The following is a 25273-nucleotide window of genomic DNA, read 5'->3' on the forward strand; positions in this document are numbered from 1 at the left end:
CCCAGGTTATTTCTACCTTCTGAATCCAATTCTCCCTGTGCAACAAGAGAACTGTTCGGTTCTGCAAACATATATTGTATCTAGGATATACTGTAACCTATTCAACATGTAAAGGACTGCTCGCCATCTGGGGGAGGGGGTGGAGGGAGGGAGGGGAAAAATCGGAACAGAAGTGAGTGCAAGGGATAATGCTCTAAAAAATTACCCTGGCATGGGTTCTGTCAATAAAAAGTTATTTAAAGAAAAAAATATATAAATAAATAAATAAAAAGAAGACAAACCTGGCCTCAGACACTTAACACTTCCTAGCTGTGTGACCCAGGGCAAGTCACTTAATCCCAATTGCCTCAGCAAAAAAAAAAAAAAAAAAAAAAAAAAAAAAAATTAAATCTAATATATGCATAACATATTTATACAATTATCATGCTGTACAAGAAAAATCAGAACAGAAAGGAAAAAAAAGGGAAAGAAAACAAAATGCAAGCAAATAACCACAAAGACAGTGAGAGTGCTATGTTGTGGTCCACACTCATTTCCCATAGTTCTGTCTCTGGGTGCAGATGGCTCTCTTCATCACTGAACAATTGGAACCGGTCTGAATCATCTCATTGTTGAAGAGAGCCACGTCCATCAGAATTGATCATCGTAGAGTCTTGCTGTTGCCGTGTACAATGATCTCCTGGTTCTGCTCATTTCACTTGGTATAATTCATGTAAGTCTCTCCAGGCCTCTTTGAAATCATCCAAGCAGGATGCAATTTAAAAAAACAGAAAGACAAAATGAGCAGAACCAGGAGAATACTGTACACAGTAACCACAATACTGTATGATGATCAACTGGAAATTACTTAGCTATTCTTAGCAAACAATGATTCGAGACAATTCTGAAGGAGTCACGATGAAAAATGCTATTTACCACCAGAAAAAGAGCTGATGGCGTCTAAATGCAGTGTAAAGCATAGTCTTTTATACTTTAATTTTCTTCGTTTTGGTTTGGTTTTTGTTTTGTTTTATTTGGTCTGTGTTTTCTTTCACAACCTGATTAACACAGAACTATGTTTTGTATGATTGCACATTTATAACTTATAGAAAATTGCTTGATTGGGGAGGGGGGTGCAGAGACAGCGAGGGAGAGAATTTAGAACACAAATCTTAATAAAACAAACGTTAATTGCTTTTACATATAATTGAGGGGAAAAGAAAACATTAAACCATTATTTAAAAAGGAAATGAGTTAATCATACATAATTCAACTCAACAAAGTTATTAAAAGACTGCTAAAGACAGAGTGCCGCAACTTCTTCACACTAGAAGCTCTTACATTAAAAACAGGTTTATCACTCTGCAGACCTTAATTGCATTTGAGTATTCAATTCCACAAATGGAACATCTTTACTCCACAATTCCCCTACTGTTGAATTTCAAGTTGTGTAACTGCCTCAGAAACCCTGACCACAGCTCCCTGGTTCGGGATAAGACTTTCAGGGTAGGAGCCCAACCACGGTGTTCCTGGAGAAAGGACAGGCTTGTTTTTGCGTCCTGTGCTGTGTACTATCCAACTGTTCTCCAGAGAGGCCCACCGCCATAAAGGAGCGCGCCTGCTTTTCCACAGTCCTGCCAGCACGGAGCTTCATTTCTTCTGATAGTTTTACCAGTTTGATGTGTAAAGGGGTGCAGGCCCGGGGACTGGCGGCACACATCACTTTATGCTTCTTTGATTACTGAATTTCAGCATTGTTTCAAGTGATTAACAACAATCTGATATTTACTCTCTTGAAAAAAAGAAGCTCAACCCTCTTGATGTAATCAATAAATCTGGAGTGACCTTACCAATGAGGGTTGGAAAAAGGTAGAACCAGAAAAAAGATATAGGCCCTGACTGTGACCACGGGAAGAAGAAGAAATGAGAATGAACAGATAAAGCTCCAATAAGGCCTGAAGGGGAACGCGAAATAGGGCTGTGAGCCTTCATGCATTTAAATGAACAGCATCGCTTAAGTGAATTTAGCTGTCCGCCTTGGTGCTCAATTGTCATAAAGATTTAAATCAAGTTTATTCACATTTCCCAATGCCCTTTCAAATACTGGAAATACAACACCCAATCCAATGCACTCATTTATTCAGTGAGCAGTTAGGATGTGTCGGCCGTAATCCAGGGACTGTGCTGAGACCCCATGGTTCAACAGGAAAGCAAATCAGCCTTGCTGTCAGGAGGTTTCTGCTCTGTTCATTCATTCTAGTGACTCCCCAGCCCCAGCCCCACAGGATGCTTAATTCCTGGAGAAAGGAATTGGGTTGGACTTTCTTTGCAATCCCCAGCACTGAGCAGAGCGCCTGGCACAAGGAAGGCCCTTGAGGAGCGCTTGCTGATTTTACCTGATGAGTTCGCCAGGGGCCCGAGCTGGGTCCACTCTCTCAGCCCGGAGATGCCTCTCCCTGGGACCTACTCTCTCCTGATAGGGAAGTCCCCATTTCAAGAGGGGCCCCCCATAATTGCTTCCTCAGTGATTGCTCCACTCATCTCTCTCCAGATTTCTCCACTTCCTCAGCAGCAGCCTTTGGGCCCAAAGGGCAAACTTCCCTTTTCGGCACTCTCATTAGAATGGAAGCTCCTTGAGGGAAAGTTTGCCTTCTTTTTCTACTTCCATGTGGCTGGAGAGGGAGCAAGGAAGGAGAAAGTGAAGGGCAGCCCTGCATCCCAGGATCTGGAAAACGCAGTGAAAGTTTTGGCCCTCTCTTCAAAAGGGAGGAATCTGCATTATTATGGCATTAAAAGAGAATATATGATTGGATTACTTGCCACCTAGGGGAGGGAAAGTGGAACACAAGATTTTTCAAGGGTTCATGTAGAAAAATGATCCTTGCATATGTTTTGAAAATAAAAAAACTTCAATTAAAAAAAGACAAAGTGTTGATTAAATGGACATGGGGAACGAGTTATTAGAATAAAAGAGACTTGATAGTAATATTAAAAAATAAATAATAAATATGTTTTTATGCAAAGCTGTGTATATATTTTATGCATTTCTGGGTTTCTAAACATTTTCTGTCACCTCATAGCCTTTGTGAAGTGTCCCACTTAATTTCGTACACCAAGCTGGGACAGAACAAAATCCCAATGGGAGAAATTGGGATGTGGAAGAGATCATCGTTTCTGTATCCCGGATCCCAGGAAATGCTTAGCAAATACTTTGTCTCTCTACTGAAGGGAAACAAGGTGCACACAGAAAACTAGTTACAAAGTAAATGAAAAGCAACTGGGGGGGGGGGAGGGGACAAGCACTCACTAAGCCCAATGTGGCAGGTGGGGGTTCTCATGAAGGCGCAACGGAGGAGAGCCGGTGGGGTGGGGAGGGGAGAGACAGCCTCGCCAAAGGCAGAGATGGAGACACAACCTGCTGATGAGGCTACAAAGGTAGGCTGGAGTCAGAGCAATGGAGGGCTTTGTATTTGATTCTAGGGGTAAGAGGAAGTCACTGAAGTTTCTTGACGGGGAGTGACACGGCCAGACTCTTGCTTCAGAAGGGGGATTTTGGCCCTGTGCTGAGAGCTTGGGGGCAATGGCAAAGCACAGGTGAGGGGGTGAGGGGGGCCGTGATGGAGGTGTGGAGGAGGGAGGGGCCCCAAGTGGTAACCACCTGGAAGAGAGGGATGAGGGAGGGTGGGATGAAGGAGGATGGGATGAGGGAGAGCGGAGGGTGGAGTTATGAGCCAGACTGAGAAAGAGGTGGAGAAAGACCCCAAGGTCAGCAGCCTGGGCGTTTGGGAGGCACCCCCACCCAGAAGGGGGGTGTTTAGGCGGCATTTAGGAAGAAGCTCTTGAGCTCTGGTCCACATGGGGAGTTTTACTTGCCAACAAACAGCCAGCAAAAGAGATGAGGAGCCGCCAGACAGGGGTCCCTCTGAGAGGCCCTCCCCCAGCCAGACCCTCTGCCCTTTCTTCCTTCCTTGGAACCCCTAGGAAGCAATTTCCCCCAAATCTTGGGGCTTGCCTAAGTCCCTGGATCGCCTCCTCTCCAGCACAGAGTCCAGGAGGGAAGAATTACTTCTCAGGGTCCTCATCTTTCCAGCTCCCCTGCATTAAGAGAAGCAGGTCCACACCAACAGCCCTCATCTTCAAGGCAAATTTCCTTCCCCCCTGATTTGCCCCAATTCTGACCTGCCAAGAGCCTTCCAGATCCTGCCTCTGAACTATCCCCTCTATTTTTCCCTGCCCACACGGGGTCCTCATTGCCGTGTCGGCTTCTTGAGGGCAGCTCCCCTCACATGCATGGAGGAGGACACAGCCTGGTTCTGCTCAGGGTTGGGGGGGGGGGGATGAAGACAGAGGCAAGGAAACTTCCTCCCCACATTAAAGGCCTGGGACCCTGACACATCATGGGATCACTCACAGAGGCTTTGAACTGAACAAGAAAAGAATCCATTCATAGAGGCCAGGCACATGGGAGCAGCCCGGCCTTTTGCTCGTGCTTGGTCTCAGCTGACCTGCTCCCCCTTGGTTCCCAGCAGGAGGCCTCCCAGAGGGGCCCAATGGGGACTGGGAGGCTCCCAGAGGGGCCTATAGGACCACAGGGCTCCCAGAAGGGCCCAGTGGGGGTTGGGGGGGCTCCCAGAGGGGCTGATAGGGACCAGAGAGCTCCCAGAGGGACCAATAGGGACCAGAGGTTCCCAGAGGGGCCCAGTGGGGATTGGGGGGCTCCCAGAGGGGGTGATAGGGAAAAGAGAGCTCCCAGAAGGGCCTAATGGACACTGGGGGGCTCCCAGAGGGGCCAATAGGAACCAGAGAGTTCCCAGAGGGGCTGATAGGGACCAGAGGGCTCCCGGGGGCGGGGGGCAATAGGGACCAGAGGGCTCCCGGGGGGCTGATAGGGGCTAAGTTAACAACTGCCCCAAAAAGTGCCATGGCCAAATATGTGGCAAGTAAGTCATCATGTACCCAGCCAGGGAGTAGGAAGCTCAGTGACAGTTCTAGGCCTAGAGTTGGGAAGAACTGCATTCAAATCCAGCCTCAGACCCTCCCTCACAAACTGCCTCAGCAAATCACTGCACTTGTTTGCCTCAGTTTCCCCAATTGTAAAAGGAAGGGATAAGAATAACACCAACATTCCAGGACTGTTGTGAGGATCAAGAGAAAAACTAATTGTTTAAAAAAAAAAAGTGCTTAGCCCAGTGTCTGGCCCGCAACATGCCGGCCCACCGTGCTGGGGCTCTGAGCCCGGGTGCAGTCACCCTGGCCGCAGCCCACACCATCATTTCTCCCAGGCCCCTGTTCTAACCATCGCTGACAGAGCAGCCTGGAGGAGGAGAGCTGTGGAAAGCTGCGCACACTTGATTAAGGCTCTTAATCCACTAGATTACTTTCTCCAAGAGAGGCAGGAATTCGGGGAAGGGCAGGGCTCCTGGATACACCTTCCCAGTCCTGCCTCCGGCCCCCCAAGAACCGGAGAGAGAAGGACGGCCGGGGCAAGGGCGCCCGGCCAGGATTCAGGCCGCTCTGGCGCGCGGCCGCCGCTCCGTCCCTGAGCCCTCCCAGATGGAAGCTGACTTCTGAGGGTCTGCGGCCCCTTTTGTTCAAGTGCTTCTCTGTTCCCTCTAACTATTTCTTATTCACAGGGCCGGGCCTCAGACGCTCGCTGCTCCCATCTCTTGCAAAGGAAAAGCCAAGTTCGGCTGCTCGGCGTCTGGGGCCCCGCGTCAGTGCCCCAGCCAGGACTCTCCGTGGACAAAGGCTGGAGCCTCCAGCTGCAAAGCTCCGACACAAAGGCTCCCTGTGCTCCCCAGCAGCCCGCCCCCGGCCCCAGACGGGCCTGCGCAGAGCTCCGAGCTGGGAGGAAGCCCCACAGACCCCGGCAATCAGGGGTCAGGGCGAACAAAGCTCAGGGCAGACGAGGAAGCTTCCGAGGCAGCCAAGGAGGACAGGAAACCGGGCCCTGCTGCAGCGCCAAGAACAAAGCATCACTGGGAAAGGAGCGGGGGCTCCGGGCGGGCGGGTGCCGGGATCCCTGCTACAGCTCCCACGGCCCCTGGCCCAGACGGGCACGGCCGCTCCCAGGCTGCACCAGGAGCTCCCGGGGCCCGGCCTCAGGGCACACGTGTCGCCCCAAGGACACAGCAGGATCCCCGGCCCCCACCGCAAGCCCTCGCAGCTGCCACCCCCCGTGGGCGCCACACGTGGGCTGCCGCTCTGCCTGGCTCACAGATGGCGGCCCAGCTGCCCCCACGCCACCAGACCGGAGGGTGGAGGGAAGGTCGGGAGGGGCACAGAAGGCTCTGAGGGAAGGCTCATTAAGGGGGGCAGGGGAGGCAGAGGGGAAAAAGCAACGGCGAGAGAAGGGCCGGGCTGGGACTCGAGGTGACACTGCTTCTAGAATAAATCACACCTCACTTGTCAGCCCGACTGAAGGATCATCCATCATCCTTTCTAAAGAGCAAATCGGCCGATTAGCCGTCCCCAGGTCCGCCCCCCGCCCCCCGAGCCTCCTTCGGCCCCTCCGCCCCCCGGCCCAGGGCCTCTGCTACAAGGGCAAGGACGCTGCGGAGTCACTGCCCTTCCCCGGGGCTGCTGGGCCAGGCAGCCCCCTCTGCAGGATGGGGGGCCTCTCGGAGGGGGCGGGGAGGAGGGCTCTGGGTCCCAGGGCCACGCTAACCCTGCCTCTGGCCCCGGGAGGCTGGATCAGAGCTGCCTCAACTTTTCCCACTTGCGACCCCTTTCCGCCTGGGAAATGTTTACGTGACCCTGGGTTTAAGCGGAATAAAGCAGGTAGAGAAATCAAGTATTTGCTGATGATCAGTCACAACCTTCCAAACCTCACGCTCAGGTACAAAACCCTATGGGGGAGACAAACCACATCCTAAAAAGCTGGGCCTGCTGACCTTCAGCAAGCGGCCGGGCCTCCCTTGGCCTCAGTTTACCCATTTGTACAAAGAAAGGCACCTGGGCCCCTAGGGTTCTGTGACCTTGGGCCAAACCTTGGGCCAGCCCCCAGCTCTCTCCTCTGGGAGACGAGGGGAGAGGAGGCGCGCAGAGCCCTCTGGGGGCCACCCCTGTCCTCCATCATCCCGCCCAGCGGAGGCCAAGCGGCTGTAGGGACGGGGCCGCGAGCCAGGACCCCCGGGGCTCAGCGGGGCCTCTGCGGGTACTTACTGGGGTCTTCCCACCGGAGGAGGTGCAGCTTCCAGGCGGCATAGTACATGAAGCCCAGCACCAGGCAGAGGCACAGGGTGAGCAGCAGGTTCCGGACGAGCACCACAAGGCCCATCTTCATTGGCTACATGACCTACGAGAGAGCAGACGGCGGGTTAGGACTGGGCAGCGTCCATGGCGGCAGCGCCCCAGAGCGGAGCTAGGGCCAAGGCTGGACAAGGCCAGAGCAGCGCCTCGGGAGCCCCTCCCCCGAGGTGGGGGCCGGGAGCAGGAGAAAGCCCCTCACTCCCTCACTCTCAGAGGCCCCCCCCCCCCGGGGGCTGAGAAGGCCGCTGGGAAAGCTGCACTGGAGGAGCAGTGAATCACCACAACCCTCCCATGTTCACCTGCAAACAACCACGAAGCAGAAACCCCAAACAAACGCTGGAACAACAGAATCGGCAAAAAGACAGGGAGAAACCATCTTTTAGCCCAGGCAGCTCGGAACGTTGCCAAGAAAGGCCCGCCTCCCTGGGGCAAAAGGAAGCTTCCCAGGAAGCCCGCAGCGAGCCGGCGAACCCCAGCACCGGCACCCCGACAGTGCCTCAGCACAGGGGATGGCAGCTCCAGCTCCCAGAACCCCCACGTGCTCCAGCATAACCCAGACGGCCATTAGCTTCGTATGGTCCCCCGGAAACCCAGAAACACCCGCCAGACTCCAGGGGAGCCAGCACCCCTACCTTTTCCCTCTCAGACTCCCATGAGTCTCAGGACAACTTCGCCGCAGCACAAGGTAAAGAGCCAGGGCCTAGAACCCCCGGCACAAAAAGCCTGAGACAGGGCCCCTGCCACCAATGTAAAAGAAAATAAAAAGGCCAAAAAAGATGAGAAAAAAAAGCAATAAAAAAATACTCTGACCATAAGAGTTATGGTGACGACTAAGACACAACTCAGAAGAGGACAACAATGTCAAAACATCTATGAGCAAAATCCCAAAGGAAAACAGGAAGTAGTCTCAAGTCCAGAAGAGCTCAAAAAGGAGTTTACTAATCATCAAGAAGTAGAAGAAAAATTGAGAAAATAAATGAGAGTGATACAAGAGAATTATGAAAAAAAAGTCAGCAGCTTAGAAAAAGAAAACAACTGCTTAAAAAGAACTGGCCAAATGAAGAAATAGAGAAATCCACTGAAAAGAACAAATCCTTAAAAAACACAACTGGCCAAATGGAAAAGTACAAAAGCTAAGTAACAAAAACAACTCCTTAAAAGTCAGAATTAGGCAAATGTAAGCTTGTAAGTATAAGGATGCTCTATGAGACATCAAGAACCAATCAAACAAATTCAAAAATAATATTTTTTTTAAAATACAAGAAAATGTAAAATACCCCACTGAAAAAACAACTGACCTGGAAAAAGATCCAGGAGAGAGAATGTCAGAACCAATGGACTACCTGAAAGTCATAATCAAAAGGAGGACCTGGACAGCATCTTTCAAAAAATTATCAAGGAAAACTGCCCAGTTTTCCAGAAGACAAAATAGGTTGAGAAAAATCTAGCCATCATCCCAGAAAAAAAGATCCCAAAATAAAAACTCCAAGAAACATTATAATCAAATTAAAGAACTATCAGGTCAAAGAAAAAATACTACATGTGGCCAGAAAGAAATAACTCAAATATGAGGCAGCCACAATCAGGATTACACATGACTTAGCAGCTGCAACATTAAAAAACCAGAGGTCACTGAACATAATAGTCTAGAAGACAAAGGAGCTAGGACTATAATCAAGAATCACCTACTTGGTGAAATTAAGCAAAATTCTTCAAGGGAAAAAAAGGGTCATTCGATGAAATAGAAGGATTTTATATTTTTCTAAAGAGAAGACCAGAATTGAACAAAAAGTTTGATCTCTAATATCAAGACCCAAGAGAAGCCAAAAAAGGGTAAAGGGGGGGGAGGGGAAACACACAGCATTCAGTGAAGCTGAACTATTTACATTACCACATGGGAAGATGATACTTATAATTTCTATAAACTATTCAGTTAGAAGGAATATATAGAGACAGCGGATAGGGCATATGAAGTTGAGGAAATGATATTAAAAATACAAATTAAAGCAATCCTGAGGTACCAACTCATGCCTATCAGATTGGTTAACATGACAAAAAACGGAAAATGACAAATGTCGGACAGGATGTGAAAAAACTGGGATATTAATGCATTGTTGACGAATTGTGAAATGATCTAACTATTCCGGAGAACAATTTGGAACAGAACTCAAAGGGAAACAAAACTGTGCATACCCTTTGATCCAACAATACCACTACTAAGTCTGTATCCAAAGAGATCATAAAAAAGGAAAAAGGACATACATGTGCAAAAATATTCACAGGAGCTCTTTTTGTAAAGGCAAAATATTGTCAATTGAGGGGCTGCATACCATTTGAGGGATGGCTGAATAAGTTGTGGCATATGATTATAATAATGAATTGATATACACATAATATGTACTATAACATGAACATAATGTTGATTAATGATATGTAATAGGAATATAATATATAATATATTGTGCAATGAGAAATAATGAGCAGGCAGATTTCAGACAAAGCTGGAAAGTCTTGTAGGAACTGGATGCAAAGTAAAATTTGCAGAACTAGGAAATAATTATACAAAATATCAGCAACATTATGTGATGATCAACTATAAATAACAGCTCGTCAGCAGCACAGTGATCCAAGACAAACACAAAGGACTCACAAAGGAAAATGCTATCCACATCCAGATAAAGAACTCTGCATGCAGATTGAAACATACTTTTTTGATTTTATTCTTTATTGTTTTTTTTCTTTTGCTGTTTCTTCTTTCACTACTATGACTAATATGGAAATATGTTCTACATGATAGTACATGTATAATCTATATCAAATTGCTGACTATTTTAAGAAGAGGAGGAGAGGGAGGAAAATCTGGAACTCAAAATCCTGTAAAAATTGTCTTGACATGTAACGGGGGGAGGGAAATAAACTACTATTTTTTAAAAAGGCTTTTGTGTCATCAAAACACATCAGAGCCCTCTCAACCTCGAGGGTGGCAGCTGAGTATAGAGACGTTGTGAAGTCAGAAACGCCAGGACTGAAAAACGGATTCAATCTGGGAGATGAGCGAGAGTGAAGTGTGAGAATGACTCCAAGGGCGGGAGCCTGGGGGACTGAGAGGACGGCGGTACCCTACAAAGTCACAGGGAAGTCAGAAAGAAGGGAGGGAGGGTATGGATACAGTTTTTGACACGCTGAGTTCAAAATGTCTATGAATCATTCAGTTCAGATGTTCAAAAGACAGAGATACAAGACTGGAGGTCAGCATCTGAGGCGTTAAAGCTGGAGAAGTAGATCTGAGAAGTATCAGTTAAAGGATGATCACGAACCCCTGGGAGCTGATGGGATCACCAAGTGAAACAGAACGGAAGGAGGACAGGAGATCCAGGACAGAGCCCTGGGGAGTGCCCGGAACTAGCTGGCAGGAGCTGAATGACGGTACAGCAAAGGAGACGGAGAAGGAGCGGTCAGATAGGGAGGAGGAAAGCCAAGAAAAGGCAGGGTCAAAAAAGCAAGGGGATGCTCAACAGAGGGCAGCAACAGAGGACTGAAACAAGGCCTTTAGACTCGGCATGGAAGGAATCATGGATACGTACAAAGTAGCAGTAATAACAATAACAGCTAACATTGCATAGTACTTACTGGATAGCAGGCACTTTGCTAAGCGCGCTACATCATCTCACTTGATGCTCTTGACATCTACCTTGTAGGTGCTATTATGATTACGCCCATCTTACAGAGGAGACGACTGAAGCAGTGTGGAAATGACTTGCCCAGGCTCCCATATCTAAGGCAGGCTTTGAAGCCCGAACCTCCTGACTCCAGGTTGGGCATTCTAGCCCCGAGCCACCCATGCTCTGGTCTGTCACCACTACGTGCTTCCAGGGCCGTGTTCCCACCTGTATCTGTCCTGTGGCCAGTCCTGGCTTCCCCGCTGTGTGATCTGATCTGTGGCCTGAGGCGTCCCTGAGCATCCTTATCAGTCTCCAGACAATTGCCCCAGTTCCTTCCTACTTTGTGTCTCCAGGATTTCACTCCTGAGCACCTCCCATCCCTCCTGCACTGGCTTCCTCGTTAGAAATTCAGTCTGTGGGGTACGACCTGTCCTTCCTCCAACCCTCTGAAAGATGCTCTTCTAAACTCTACAATGGACGTCAGCTTCTTCCCAGCTTTTCTCTCCTTCTCGGTCCCAAGCTCTGGGAATTTCCTGGGTTTCCTCTGCAGAGTCCGGAGTCCTGTCTAAGGAGAGATGTGGACGAGGGGGCGCTGATGTTTTGATGTGCCTGCCCACGCTGCCTCCTGCCTCTGTCAGGGTGCCCGCCTGCCGGTGGGCATAGCTGGTGGCGAGGGTTCCTTTTCCACAGGAGACTTCCCTGGTGATGGTGCTGAGGGCAGAGCTGGAAGCAGGACAGTGGTCTGGGGTCCCAGTCCTTCCCGGGCCAGTCTGCCTCGTGGTGGCACCTGCCAGGGCCGCCCCATCGCCACCACTCCTCCGTAGCCCAGGTAAGAAGAGCAGGTTCCACCCTCGGACAACACCTTCCCCGACTGCATTTCCTGGACCTGCTGCCCTCCCTCACCTCCCTCACCTGTGACAAGGTAGTGATAACAACAAAGGATGAGTGCGCCGCGCTCCTGCCTCCCGCAGTCCGAGAATCCGGCTGTGGCGAGGAGGCTCCTTCGGGAAGGACACACGAGGGCATGGGAGCCCCAGCAGGGGCGCCTGGGCCCGCCGGGCAAGGCAGGGGTGTGGGAGAGAGTGTCATCAGAGTCAGGAGCAGGACAAAGGTCAGGGCAGCCGGCACTGGCCCAGGAGACAGCGGATGACCTTGGCATTTTCAGTGACCGTCCAAGCGCCTGCTCCAGCCCCCTTCACAGACATTGGAACAAACTGTCCTCGTGTGCCCTTTCCATGGGGGGAAGGGGGGAGGGTCCTTCACGTGCTTGGGGCAGACACTCCCTAACTCGCTGCTGGGTTCGGGGCCTGGCGGTTCCCCTCAGCCTGGGTTAGCCCAGAGCTGACCGGGGCGTGGCTGTGCTCATGCTGCAGGTTCTTGGAGCCCAGGTGAGAGCTGGGTCAGTCAGGCAGCTGTCCCCCCAAAGTGAGCCCTCCCCCGGGGTGCTAAGGCTCCTGGAGGCCCCCGCCGGCTGAAGCAGCATGGCGGAAGAAGCGGGCCCAGGACAGCAGCCCGAAGCACCCCAGATGTTAGCAGGTGCGATCTGGAGGAGGGCCCCGTAAAGGAAATGGAGAAGGAGCCATCAGAGGTGGAAGGAGAAATGGGGGAGGTCTTCAAAACCTAAGGAGAAGAGAGTATCAAGAAGAGGATGATCCACAGTGGGGGAGCCTGCAGAGCTGTTAAGGAGAGAGAGGATGGAAACAAGGCCACTGGGTTGGGCAGCTCGGAGAGCCCAGGTGACCTTGGAGCAAGCGGCTTCGGGGGGACGACGGGGTCAGGAGCTGGCTTGTATGGGGTTAAGTAACAGGAGAAGGAGGAGAGGCCCCTATTCTAGACGACCCTTTTCAGGAACTTGGCCCCAAAGGGCAGAAGGAACAGGGGTGCTTAATGCAGGCTTGCTGACTGACCGCTGGCAGCCCGTGTCCCACCACCTGCCTCATCCTTGTCTCATCCCTCCGGGCCCTCATCACCCCTGCTACCCCTCCCTTGTCCCAGTCACTTCAGAACCCACTCGGGGCTGCTTCCCCTGGGCCCCCTCGCCTGGCCCAGGCGGCCCAGAAGCCATCCCCCCCCCACTACACGGATCATCCGGCTGGGCTGATGGGAGCCTTCTGATGAAACGGAGGGGACCACCAGCCTTGCCCCGCCTCCATGCCCTGCAGACCACTGGCACTGCCATCCCACCGCCTAAGGAGCTGCAGCCCACATTTGAACCCCGACCACCTCCACCTCTCAGGCTCCGCAATCCCGCGCCCAGTCCCACTCCTTGGGCGACCCCGTGCCCCTTCCCAGCTGACCCCTCTCCACAGAGGCCTGGGAGACTGAGGACATCGTCCCGGGGCTGGGTGACTCCTCGCCTCAGGGGCGTTCTCTCCTCCTCCCCTTCTCCAATCAGTTGTCAAGTCCCATTTTCCCGCCTTTGTAACTTCTCCCCCAAGTGCCTCCTTCTCTCTTCAGCCACACCGGGGCAGGTATCGCCTCCCACTCAGACTACCGCGATGGCCTATCATTGATCTTCCGGCCTTCCGGCCTTCCCAGCCACCGAAGCACGAGTCTGCCCCGCCGGCCCTCGGCTCGAGAGGCTTCCACGGCTCCCCGGGCTTCCCGGACACAGCACAAGCCCCCGCCTTTAGCCGTCAGCATCCTTGCTAGTCTGGCTCCAGCCTCTCCGGCCAGCCACGAGGCACAGCACCCTCCCCCTTTCTCTCCAGTCCAGCCACGTGATCCCCAGACTCGAGGTTCCCTCCACGTGACGTCCCATCTCCCATTTCCACGCTTTGCCACGTCCGGAAGCCTCCCCCACTTTTGGAATCCTCTCCACTCCAGGGTCCCCTCCCACAAGAGCCTTTGGTGATGCTCCCCAGGAGCCCCAGTTCACAGGGGGGCCCCCTCTCCAAAAGACTCTGCCTTCACTCTTAGGCCGCCTGTACCGAGTTCTGGGCAGAAGGGAGGCCCGTGGAGGGCAGGGTCTGCCACTCATCCCCCTCAACACACCCAGCACCCACCTCAGCTCCTCACATGGAGCCCGTGCCTAAAAAGCGCTCGTCAAGCCGAGCTGGGCGGCAGCACTGGGAGCAGGGCAGGACTGAGGGAGGGGTCAATCTTTGAAGAAATCTGGCCCTCCCCCAAAATAAATAAAAAGAAATCGGCCCCACTAGAGGCGGCTCTGGGAGGGAGAGCTCGCCAGGCCTGACCATTCATGGGCTGGGGAGGAGAAATTGCATCCCCCACCCCAGATAAAGCTGGTCTTCTACAGATCTGAGCCAGACTGCGTCTGCACCGGCCGAGGCTCCTGTTACCCAGTTATGGCCCAGATTCTGGGAGAACCTGGGGGGACGTGAGCCCAAGGCTGAAGCTAAGGCTCCCCCTCTGCTCACAAAGTGTCCTCCCTGCCCTGGTAGTCTCCATCCCGGACAGAAGCAAACAGCAGGGAGGTTCCCACCTCCCCTCTTCACTCGGGTCCTGGAACACTCACTCCTCACCTCCAGCTCGTGGCTTCCTTCCGACTCCCGCCCAAACCCGCCTTCTGCAGGAGGCCTCGTCCGCCCCAGCCCCGGCTAAGGCTGCCCTTCCCTGGGATTGCTGCCCATTGGCCAGTGACCCTGTGGTCATGTGGTCTATACCATGTTCTTTGTTCCTCCCATTAGCAGGGGAGCAACTTGAGGACAGGGGCCGGTTTCTGGCCCCGTGCTTGGTACACAGTAGGTGGCTAATAAGTGCATGTTTACTATTTGTGCCTGATGAGCACTGTGGGAAAGCGAGGAAGCCTCGAGCCGGCCCACCTTTAAAGCTCAAAGAGCGCCCGAGGGATCTACGCTGAGCCCGGGCCGGTGAATATTTTTATCGGTGACTTGGGCGAAGGCATTAATGGCAGACCGCCAGCCGGACAGGTCCGCCTCGAGTGCCCGGCTGGCACCTCCCCTCCTGGGATCCACACCTGAGCTCCAAGGCTTCTCCTTGGAAGTCCGGCCACAAGCCCTGCCCCTCCTGCCCCGACACCTGCGCGGTCCCTGTTTGCAGGTGGTCGCCTTAGACCCCCGGGAGCTGCCTCCCACTCTCGGGCCGGGGCTCTGGAGCCCACCCCTTTCCTGCCCCCGCCATCAGCTACCACCTCAACCTGCCGATCCTCCGCTCAAACACCTTCTGTGGCTCCTCTTTAGGACCTGAATAAAACAGGCCTTGTGTCTACACATGAGAGCAGAGCACTCACAACCAGAAGGCCCCAAAACTCCTGACCTGCAGACTAAAGATGACCCTTGCATGGCTACATGCTCTGAGGAGCTCACCACACGGCTGAGACCTTTTATTCTGGCAATTAGGGCCTCACAATCTCCAGCTTCGGCTCCTCCTTCTCCCTCCTCACCACTGGGACCCCCGGAGACTCTGTCCTCCACCTCAGGAAACAGCTGAGCCCAAAAGGAGCTGTCCGTCCTCTGAACCCCTCAGGTCTCACTTATGGAATCAGAATCTGAGAAATGGACAGTCTCCAAGCCAGCCCTGCCCTGTTTCAGAGAAGGGAATGGAGGCCCGGAACCAAGATCACAGAGGACAGAGGGAGGACCGCAGGGGCAGAAGGAGGACCGCAGGGGCAGAGGGAGAACCGCAGGGGCAGGAGGAGGACCGCAGGGGCAGAAGGAGAACCGCAGGGGCAGAAGGAGGACCGCAGGGGCAGAGGGAGGACCGCAGGGGCAGAGGGAGGACCGCAGGGGCAGAGGGAGGACCGCAGGGGCAGAGGGAGGATCACAGGGACTGTTGGGTGCATCATGATGCTTGTTGCTCTCAGCGGGACAGGAAGTAGAATGGCCCAGAGTCAGAAGCTCTGAGTGCAAGTCCCCTCACTGGGGCTGACTTCCCATATGTCCCTGAGCCCATCTCCTCCTACACAGGATGATGGCCTGACGCCCACATTCCTGCTCGAGAAGGCCCAGGAGCGACGCCCAGGACACCACAGACAAGACCAGGCCCCCAGCTCTCTCCAACCCTGGGGCCATCGACAAATCCAGGGTGGCACCGAGGGGGCAGGGCCAGTTGCTGAGCTGCCCAGATAACACGGCTCAGCCCAGCGAGATTAGAACAGCAACTGTGCTGGGGCAGGAGCCGGGCAGGGACAGGAACCGTGCCAGGGGCAGGGGCTGGGGTGCAGTTTCTCTTGCTGAGGAAAGAGGTGAAGACAGTATCTTGGAGAAGCAGTCTGCCCTCCTCCTCCCTCTCTTATTCCCATTCCTCTTCCTCCTCTTCTTCCTCTTGTTCCTCCTCCTCCTCTTCCTCTCTTGTTCACCTTCTTCCTCCTCCCTCTCTTATTCCTGCTCCTCCCCTTTTTCCTCCCCCTCTTCCTCCTCCCCATCTTGTTCCTTCCTCCCCCTCTCTGAAGCCCTGCTTCCCCATCTCATCAGCACAGCTCAGACTCAGTTTGCTCTTCTCACCCAGCTCACCGGGACTCTCCCCTCCCCTGGTGCAGACCCCAGGCCTGCCCCGACTCTCGGCACTCCCAGCAGGCCCACTGGAGGCCACCCTGAGGCTGGCTGAGTGGTCCCCTTCCCCCCACCTCCCGCCGTGAATCATCTCCTCAGCCCTCCCCCCCACTCACGGGTCCTTCCAGCCTCTCCGAAGGCTCTTCCAAGCCTCCCCCAGCCCCCCGCCCATCTCCTGTGGCTGAGGATTTCACCCCTTACTTTAATGAGGAAAGAAAGCCCTTCACGGGCCCTTCTCCCTGATCTCCCTCTTTCTCCGTCCCACAAGCCCCGGACATCGCCCCCCACCTCTGTGCCTCCAAGACGTGCGCCCTGAGCCCAACCCTCTTCCGTCCCTCTCCTCAGGCCGCTTCCCCACTGCCCACAAACCTGCCCATGTATCTTAAAAATCCCAGCGTCCCCTCCTGCGGTTCTCCCCTCTCCCGTCCGCGAGTTCTCAGGCCGCCTTTCGTGGCCCGGGGTCTCCCTAAAGTCGCCGCTGATCCCTCCGTGGCCGCATCCACCTCTCTCTGGGCGGTCCTGATAGGGCTCGCTGCCCTCCCTCTGCTGGGCGTCGTCCCTCCGCTCTAGCCGCCTCACTCGTGACCTCCTCAGCTCGGTTACGATCATCTTGCCCCCCGGCCCTGCACTTCCGGGCCTCTCAGACTCAGTGCGGCCATCTCCATCCCCCCGAGAGGCCGTCCAGACTGACCTTCCGGCCACGACCCACCTCCCCTCTCTGCACCTTGGCACCAGCTGTGCCCTCCTGCTCCCTCTGCCCTCCCCCCAACGGCCGGGGGTCTCCATGGCAGAACGGACGCTCCCTGAGGAGAGGGACCTTTCACATTTATGTTTCTCCCGGGCCCAGCACGGCACCCGGCATATAACAGGTTTTTAATAAATGTTATTGACTGCCTCCGTCCGGGCTCCCCATCGCTACCAAGGGTCCCGCCGAGCTTGCTCCAAGGAAAGTCAGGCAAGACCCCCGGCTCCCCCCAGATCCAGGGGGGCCGGCCCAGGGGCCAGGGGACCGGTCCTCGGCAGCCACAATGGAAGAGAGCATGTATTATGCGCTTACTGTGTGCTAAGTGTTGGGCAGCCAGACAGTCCCTGCCTCTCAGGAGCCCCAGGGTCGGGGAAGGTGCCGGGGCACCTCGGAGGGAGAGGTCCCCTCGTCCTTGGGGGGCAGCGGCCAAGAGGATGCCGGGCCTTTTCCTAGTGTCATTTCCACTGATAAAATCATAGCGGTTTCTGACGCTGACCCGCCGACAGGGCCGAGGACTTGGGTGACGGGAACTTCCCTTCGGGCCCTGGGCTGCGGCCCCTGCAGGAACATTTGCCAGGCTGCCTCTGCACAGGGGCTGGCTGCACCACTGGGCAGGAAGCACAGGAAGGCTCTTGGGGCTCGAGGGGAGATGGGGACCAGGGGGTGCTGTGCCCTCCCAGGCTGGCACAGGCTGCCACCCCGAGGGTGCCCGGCTCCTTCGCTCAGCCTGGCACACCTGCCGGGAATGCAGCTGGTGAGGATGGCTGGCACCCTCTCCGCAGGAGCTGCCTCCCTGGGCAGGATGCCAGCCCGGGAGCCTGAGGGTACTGCCCCACCTGGGGTTGCTGGGGTGGCAGCGGGTGCTGCTGGGCTGGGGGCATCCTGGGGTCCCGCTGCCTCAGCCAGCCCAGCCCGCCGGCCACTGAGAGCAGGAAGGACGGAGCTCAGAGACCGAGGTGACTGTCACCGGGAGGCAGGGGGCCCACCAGACCGGAGCCCCCGAGGGGGAGGATTTTCTGTGGATGGTGAGCACAGCTTGAGTCATCCTCTCCTGACGGGTCATGCCCGCCTCCCCCACCTCCCTGGCAGCCCTGCCTCCCTCTCCACTCACATGACCCCGGCCCGGGCGCTCAGCTCCTCTCCCTTCACTCCGCCCCGGCCGGGCTGAGGGGTGCCCGGAGGCCCCGGCATGACCTTTGCCCCCCAAGGTCCTGGTCTCTCCTGGGGGTGACCCTCGGAAGAGCGCCCAGGGAGGGGGGCGCCCAGAGCCTCCTGCCTGACCGGGCTCTGGGATGTCACCAGGCGGGGGCAGGGCCCGGAGGTAGTGAGCTCCCCGTGGCTGGAGGGCTTCCCCAAAGGGGCACAAAGGGCCGGAGGCAGCTGAGGCTGTTCCCAGGAGGCCAGGCTCCAGGTGCCCAGGCAGGAGGTGCCTGCTCTGGGTCTCCCCGGGGAGCTGCCGGGCCGGCGCCGGGGCCCCAGAGGCTGCTAGGGGCAGCCGGGCTCAGGGGGCACGGCGCAGGGCGAGGGGAGGTGGCCCGTCCGGCCGGGGACCCCAGCAAGGTCAGCGTGGCCGGACCGTAAGGGAGGGAGGAGGGGACGGAGGGAGGCTCTGCGGCCAGCCCCTTCTGGCGGCAGGGGGAGTCCCCCGAGGGGGCGAGGACTGAGCCGCACGTGGCGAGGCGGGGCGCTGCGGGCTGGCCCAGGTCCGAGGGCCGTGGGGAGGGACCCGCGCGCGCTGATGACCGCCCGGGGCAGAGCCCTGGGGCCCCCCACTGAAGACTTCCCCGCTCCTGTCCGGCCCGGACTCCGGGCTCACAGCGACGGCCGCTCGCGCGCCCCAAGGTGCCCAGGCCCTCTCCACCCCGCTCCAGGTCCCTGCGGGGCCGGGGCGCCCGGAACAGCTCGCGCGGTCACGGTCACGGGCGGGTCACGGTCAGGGCCGGGAGCGCGCGTCAGGACCGTTAGCTGCGGCCGCGCGCGGCGCGCGGCGGGGAAGGAACGCGCTCTTACCGCGGGGCGGGATCGACGGCAGGGGGCTGGATGGGCGCGGGGCCGGCGAGCGCGGGGTCGGGCCCGGCCTCGGGCTCCGGCGCGGGGGACTCCGCGGGCGCCGCCATGGCGGGGACGCAGCCTCGGCCTCACAGCGCCAGGGGCGGGGCCTGAGGCGAGGGCGGGGCCGGCCCGGCCAATGGTGAGCCGCGACCCCGGCCCGCGGGCAAGGGGGAGGATCCATCTGGCGCTGTGGCCAATCAGAACGAGGGGGCGGGGCGGGTCGAGCCGGGTGGACAGCCAATGGCAGAGTGAGGTCGTAGGAGGTGCAGACGCGGATGGTGGGGGGGGAACGAGGCTGCAGGAGGGAGCGGGGGGAGAGAGCTCACTCAGCCCCGGTATCCAATCCCCGCAGCTCCAGTCTCCTTCCCCCATTCATCCTGCCTCAGTTTCCTTAGTGGAGCCCCCATTTACTTCTAATACCCGACCCGCTTTCCCCATTTCCCCCTCCCGCCCTGCCTCAGTTTCCCCGTTCCCCATTCACCCTGTCAGCTCCTCTAAGCGAGCCTCCACCCCCCTCACGTCCTCCCCGTCTCTCTCTCGTTGCCTTCCTGGCCCCTGCCTGCCTTGCTCGGTTCCCCATTGATCCCTGGGCCCGCCTGCTTGTTACTCCCTGGCCCCTGCGGCCTCAGTTTCCCCAACCCCACGGGGGTCCTCCTTCCCCCCACGGCCCCCCCAGCAGGGCCAGGTGCCCGCACTGCCCCCTGCCTGCTGAGCTGGTGCCCGGGCGCGAGCCCAGCTCAGCCGGCCCTTGGTCCGTCAGCCCTCCCTCCGTGATTAGCCACAGGGTCACTGAAGGGAGGGGCCCTCCCTCCGTCTCCCAGACAGGACTGTCCCTCACAGCAGCTGCCCCCGACAGACCCCCCCCCGATTTCTGAGCCCACCTCGCCCCACTGGGCCCTTCGGTCCTGAAGATGAGACTGCACCTTGGCACTGCCTCCCCGACATCCTTTCCAGCCCTGGCCTGACCTAGGCTCCCCTCCCGACCCCGACAGGACAGCCTCCAGGGAGGGGGAGCGAGGAGAGCTCTCAGCAGGGGCAAGGGGGAGTTTTTCCTCCTGACCCCGAGCTGAGGGGGGGGTTGGGGGTCTGCCCCTAAGCCAAAGGGGTCCGGTTATTTTACTGCTCTGGGGCGCTGCCTCGAGCTCCCCAGAATCACACGTAGGGCCAGGAGCTGGACTGGGGGAAACTGCACCTGCTCCTTCCTGCCCTGCTGACTGCCCTCCGGACCAGAAGGGGGGCTCTGCCCTGGGGAAGGGGAGGGGCAGAGGGAGGAGTGTGTGGCCCAGAGGCTAATGCTGCTCAGGAGCCCCGGATCCCAAGGGTCTCCTGCCTGGCCCTTCCTCAGCTTGTGCCCATTGCAGGGGTCACCTCGGACCACCTCAGCAGCTGTGGATGCTCCCAAGCTCATCGCCCTGATCCTTTTTTCTGTCCCTATGGCAGAGCCCGAAAGCGTCCCCCCCATCCCAGACACCAGCAGCTCCTCTGCAATGGGCTTGTTTCCCTGCCTTACGGGGCCCTGCAATCCAACTCGTAGGACCCTTGATTTAGAGCCGAGAACACCTTAAAAACCCTTTATTTTTCATTGTAATGATGAGGAAACCCAGGGAAAGGAAGCCAGCTGAGGCCGCCTAAGCCAGCTTCCCTTTCTGAGCCCCAATTCTTTTCAGTCAGGCCCTTTTTGCAGTGACAGGAGAGGACACAAACCTAAATGAAGGTCCCTGCCCTCAAAGAGCTCCCGTTCTCCTGGAAAAACAAGGACGAACAAGGAATGGCCTTTTCTCCGTCTGAGAGCGCCTCCTTGCTTGTGCTTCTGTCCCTCCCCTTCCCTTGGCGGCAGCCTCAGTTTCCCGGTTCGCCCCATTCCCAAGCGGGTGATTCGTCCGCCTTCCTCCTGGCCTCTTGCAGCCCCAGCTGCCCGGCAGACATGGCAGTCAGCGTCTGACACACCTTACACTCGGCATTTCTAAGCTGCACTCGGCCACTCCATCCCGAGTCCGTTAGCCCCGACCCAGAGAGAAGGGGGGAAAGATCCGGACGAGGGGAACGGTGGCTGACCAGGCCCTGGACGGAGCCCCTGCCCCTCTTTTCCTGGTCTCCTAGGATTCAACACTCCCAAGGTTTCCCGGGAGGAAAATGGGGCCCAGGCTTTGGGGCTCCCCTGCTCAGCCCAGCCGGCGGCGAGGGAAGTCCGGAAAGGGCCTCTTTCAGCAAAGGAAGCCTCCGGAGTTTACCACATCCTCCCCCTTACAGCTTTTTCAGCTTCCGTCCCGCCCGGGGCTCTTTTTGGATCACACTGCTGGCCTCCTCTCCCCGCCCGGTCCTACCTGGCTCCCCTCGGCCCTCTCCATCCTCGCTCCCACAAACCCGCACACCTTGGCTCCCCTCTAGACCTCCGGCCGCCCCATTGGTCCTCACTAGCCCCACCCCCGGCCCAATTTGCCCCAGGGACCAGAATTCCGAGGGGGTTCAGATCCTTCCTAGAACAAGATGAGGATGTTCCAAGTCTTCTTCCTCCTCATTTCCCAGGGCAGGGGCTATTGTTCTGTAATTGCAGGTAATCATGGGCACACACACATATGGGACATGCACATAGGGCCGGGACGCTTTTATACCTGCACACACCCGGTGCCAGCCAAGGACCCCAGGTCCCACAGCCAGTGTGCAGCTGCCCATTAGCACCCATGTACCCAGGACTCTGCCCCCGGCCCTTGCTGGAGGTGAGGGGGAATTCGAGACCCCCCCCAAATAGAAGGGTGCTGTCTGGTCCTGGCCGGACAGGAGCCCCCACAGGCAGCCAGGCCTGAATGGGAGCCTTTGGGGGTGGGTGGGCCGGGGGAGCAGGGGCGGCAGGCCGCCCCCCCAGCGCTTTACTCACCTCTCCCTTTCCAGTCCTGGCTCGGCAGGGATCCTCCCCCATCCTGTTCTGTGGGCCTTGATCCTGAGACTGGCAAGGGGAGGGGAGAGCCCCAAGGAGCCTGGGCAGCCCCTCCCCTCTTGCAGGGGGAGGTGGGCACTGAAAGGTTGCATTGAGGCCCGGCCCTGGGCTGGGCGGGTCAGGTAACCGCGGCCCCTCCCAGCCCCCGCACAAAGGGGGGCATTGAGGCAGGATCCCTGGCGGCACCACGCTCCCCTCCCCCCTCCTCACTGCAGTTTTCTGTCTTGTAGGGGTCGGGCCAGGGAGACGGGCTTCAGTCCCCACCATTGCCAGAGCTCCCCAAGGGGAGCCATTCCCCTCCCCCCTCGGGCTGCCGAGCTTCTGTGGCCTGGGACCCCTGCCGAGCACAGGATGACCAGACAGAAAGGGCCCTCCGAGCTAGGGGTCCGGGGTCCAAGCGGGAGGAGCAAACCCCCCAGGCCCCGGGCCTGCTGGGACCGGCTCTGGGCCTCCCCTGGCTCTGGGCCTCCCCTGCCCTTCCCCCACTTCCTGAACCTGACCTCGGGCCAGCTGCTCCCAGGTGCGGACCAGCTACTAGCACTTTCTCGGAAACATCCCTGCAGAGCCCTCAGGAAATGCCCCAAGGAGGGAGCCCTCTCCAGAGCCCTGAGCCTGGGGGAGGACGCCGGGGTCCTTGTGCTGCAAAGAGCCCCACAGGCCTCTGAATTCGAATCCAGCTCTTCTCCACATGGGAGTGTTCCAGGACCCCGAGCCCTGGCTGGGCCCCAAGCAGCCCCCCACTGAGGCCCTTTCGGGGCAGCACCCTCCCCCGTCTGTTTGCTACGTCCTGGGGGATGGGGGGGCACAGTTCTTTTTTTATCTGTTCTCTCCATAATGGAAACCACTTCCTTTTCTACACAGACCCGGCTACAGGCCTTGCTCGGACCCCCCTTCACCTCCGGCCCAGAATAGCAGCTAACCCAGCCAAACAAACATTTATTAAGCATCTGCTTGTGTGCAGGGAATTAAAAAACAAAATGAATGGCACCTGCCCTTCTCTTGGGAATTCCTGAATCTCTAAGCTGGAAGGGGTAGAGAAGAAGCATTTATTAAGCACCTACTATGTGCCAGGTCCTCCTGCAGATTAAGTCCTCATAACTCTGTGAGGTAGGTGCTATTATTATCCCCATTTTACAGCTGAGGAAACTGAGGCGGGCCACAGAGAGGGTGTCTGAGGCAAGAATTTGGACTCCGGTCTTCATCCAAAAGGGAACATGATTGACAGTGGTTGTAGTGCAGGGTCTGGAATCAGGAAGACTCATTTCCTGAGTTCAAATCCAGCTTCAGACACTTACTAGCTATATTTTCTCATCTGTAAAAATGAGCTGGAGAAGGAATGGCAAACCACTTCAGTATCTGCCAAGAAAACCTGCATGGGGTCACAGTCAGACACAAAAATAGAGAGATGGATGGAAGGGTGGGTAGTCTACTAACCTAGGACCCATTCTGGCAAGACAGATGGATGGAGAGATGAATGGGTAGACAGACAGACAGGCAAATAGATAGACAGATGGATGGATAGTCAGACACAACTGAAAACAATGGAAAAACAATGACTTGGTGACCCCAGTCCCACTGTTCTATCCGCTAGGACTGCCAGGGCCATCGAGTTCAATCTGAGCTATACCCAGAATCCTAATCCAGTATTCTCATGGAAGACTCATCTCACCGAACCTTTTCTTCACATTGACCGTGCTCACTTCTTCTAACCAGTCCTACTGCAGACTCAAGGTCCTTGGCTGCATCTCTGGACCCTCAGTTCCCAAGCCATGCCCTTGGAGACCCGACCCTTGAAGACCCGACCCTTGAGATATGGAGGCCTGACAGGGGCTGAATGCCACGGATTATCCCTTCCTAACTCCAAGGCGCTGTGTGCTTTTCTTTAAAACTACTGTCCTTCATATTTAACATGCATAGGACTGCTTGCCATCTGGGGGAGGGGGTGGAGGGAGGGAGGGGAAAAGTCGGAACAGAAGTGAATGCAAGGGATAATGTTGTAAAAAATTACCTGGCATGGGTTCTGGCAATAAAAAGTTATAATTATGAAAAAAACAACTACTGCCCTCCTATGCCCAAAGGGCTATAAAAATGACCCAGGCACTACTGGGTCTGTAACCCAAGGAAATCATAAAGGAGGGAAACAGACCCACATGGGCAAAAATGTTTGTAGCGGCCCTTTTTGTGACAGCAAAGAATTGGAAACTGAGGGAATGCCCATCAGTTAGGAAATGGCTGAATAAGCTGTGGTATGTGGTGTAATGGAATATTATTGTTCTATAAGAAATGATGAACAGGCTGATTTTAGAAAGGCCTAAAAAGATTTACATGAATTGATGCTGAGCAAAACAAGCAGAACCAGGAAAACATTGTACACAATAACAGCAAGATTGCGTGATGATCAACACTGAAAGACTTGGCTCTTCTCAGTGGTCCAGTGATCTGAGGCAATCCCAATAAACTTTGGACAGAAAACGCCGTCTGCATCCAGAGACAACTATGAAAATTGAATGTAAATCAACTCGTTATGTCCACTTTTTTTTTTCTCTCTCATGGTTTTTCCCTTTTGTTCTTTTCTCTCACGTGATTCATAAAGAAATGTGTGTTTTAAAAGCCAATGGTTACACGTGTAACCAGAAAAATGAAGCATTAAAAAAAAAAAAAAACTACCATTCTCAGCTACACTCTCACCCCGCAGCACTTGGTAGGGACAGACTTGAGCAGCCTCGGTGGGCACGTGCCAGCTCGGCACCCTGATACCTCCCAGCCGTGTGTCTCCCTGGCTGAGTCACTTAATCCTAAGGTCTCTCTACTAGCCCAGGGACAGGATAGCAGGGAGTGGGTTGGAGTTGCCCAGAATGAGGAGTCCCAGATTTCTCCCTTATTTGCACATGGCAGATTCCATGTGAAACTTTGACCCCGCCTCCCCCGCATCACACTCCGAAAAGCAGCTGCCTTGGACCATGCTCCGATTTCATGGCTACAGAGTTGATTTTACAAACCCAAGAGTAAAGCTTCATGTCGGTCGCATCTACTGCCACGATCTAAGTCAGCTCAACCTGGCTGCCCGCTGTGCCCTTCGCGGATGAGATGAGCCCGCTTTCTCTGCCTCTGGATGGCATCTCCCCAGAGATCTCCCTTCATTGATGCTGATGAAAATCACGCTGGTTTTTAATCGGCT

General features: G+C 55.9%; 1 protein-coding gene across 5 annotated transcripts in view; it reads right to left on the bottom strand.

Moving 5' to 3' along the window:
• Positions 1 to 19228, bottom strand: part of ST3GAL3 (ST3 beta-galactoside alpha-2,3-sialyltransferase 3) — a 130568-nt gene extending 111340 nt beyond the window's left edge. For 4 of the 5 annotated variants that reach the window (XM_051999918.1, XM_051999917.1, XM_051999915.1 and 1 more), the window contains exons 1-2: positions 19119 to 19228; positions 7144 to 7276 (exon numbers count right to left, since the gene is read on the bottom strand). In XM_051999918.1, the coding sequence (XP_051855878.1) occupies positions 7144 to 7264 (121 nt within the window). In that variant the 5' untranslated portion in view covers positions 7265 to 7276; positions 19119 to 19228. Of the gene's footprint in view, positions 1 to 7143; positions 7277 to 16732; positions 17102 to 19118 lie in introns of those variants that run through there. The other variant, XM_051999916.1, reaches the window with a different exon arrangement.
• Positions 19229 to 25273: the final 6045 nt, after the last annotated feature.

Source organism: Antechinus flavipes, chromosome 4, assembly GCF_016432865.1.
Source record: "Antechinus flavipes isolate AdamAnt ecotype Samford, QLD, Australia chromosome 4, AdamAnt_v2, whole genome shotgun sequence".
NCBI lineage: Eukaryota > Metazoa > Chordata > Mammalia > Dasyuromorphia > Dasyuridae > Antechinus > Antechinus flavipes.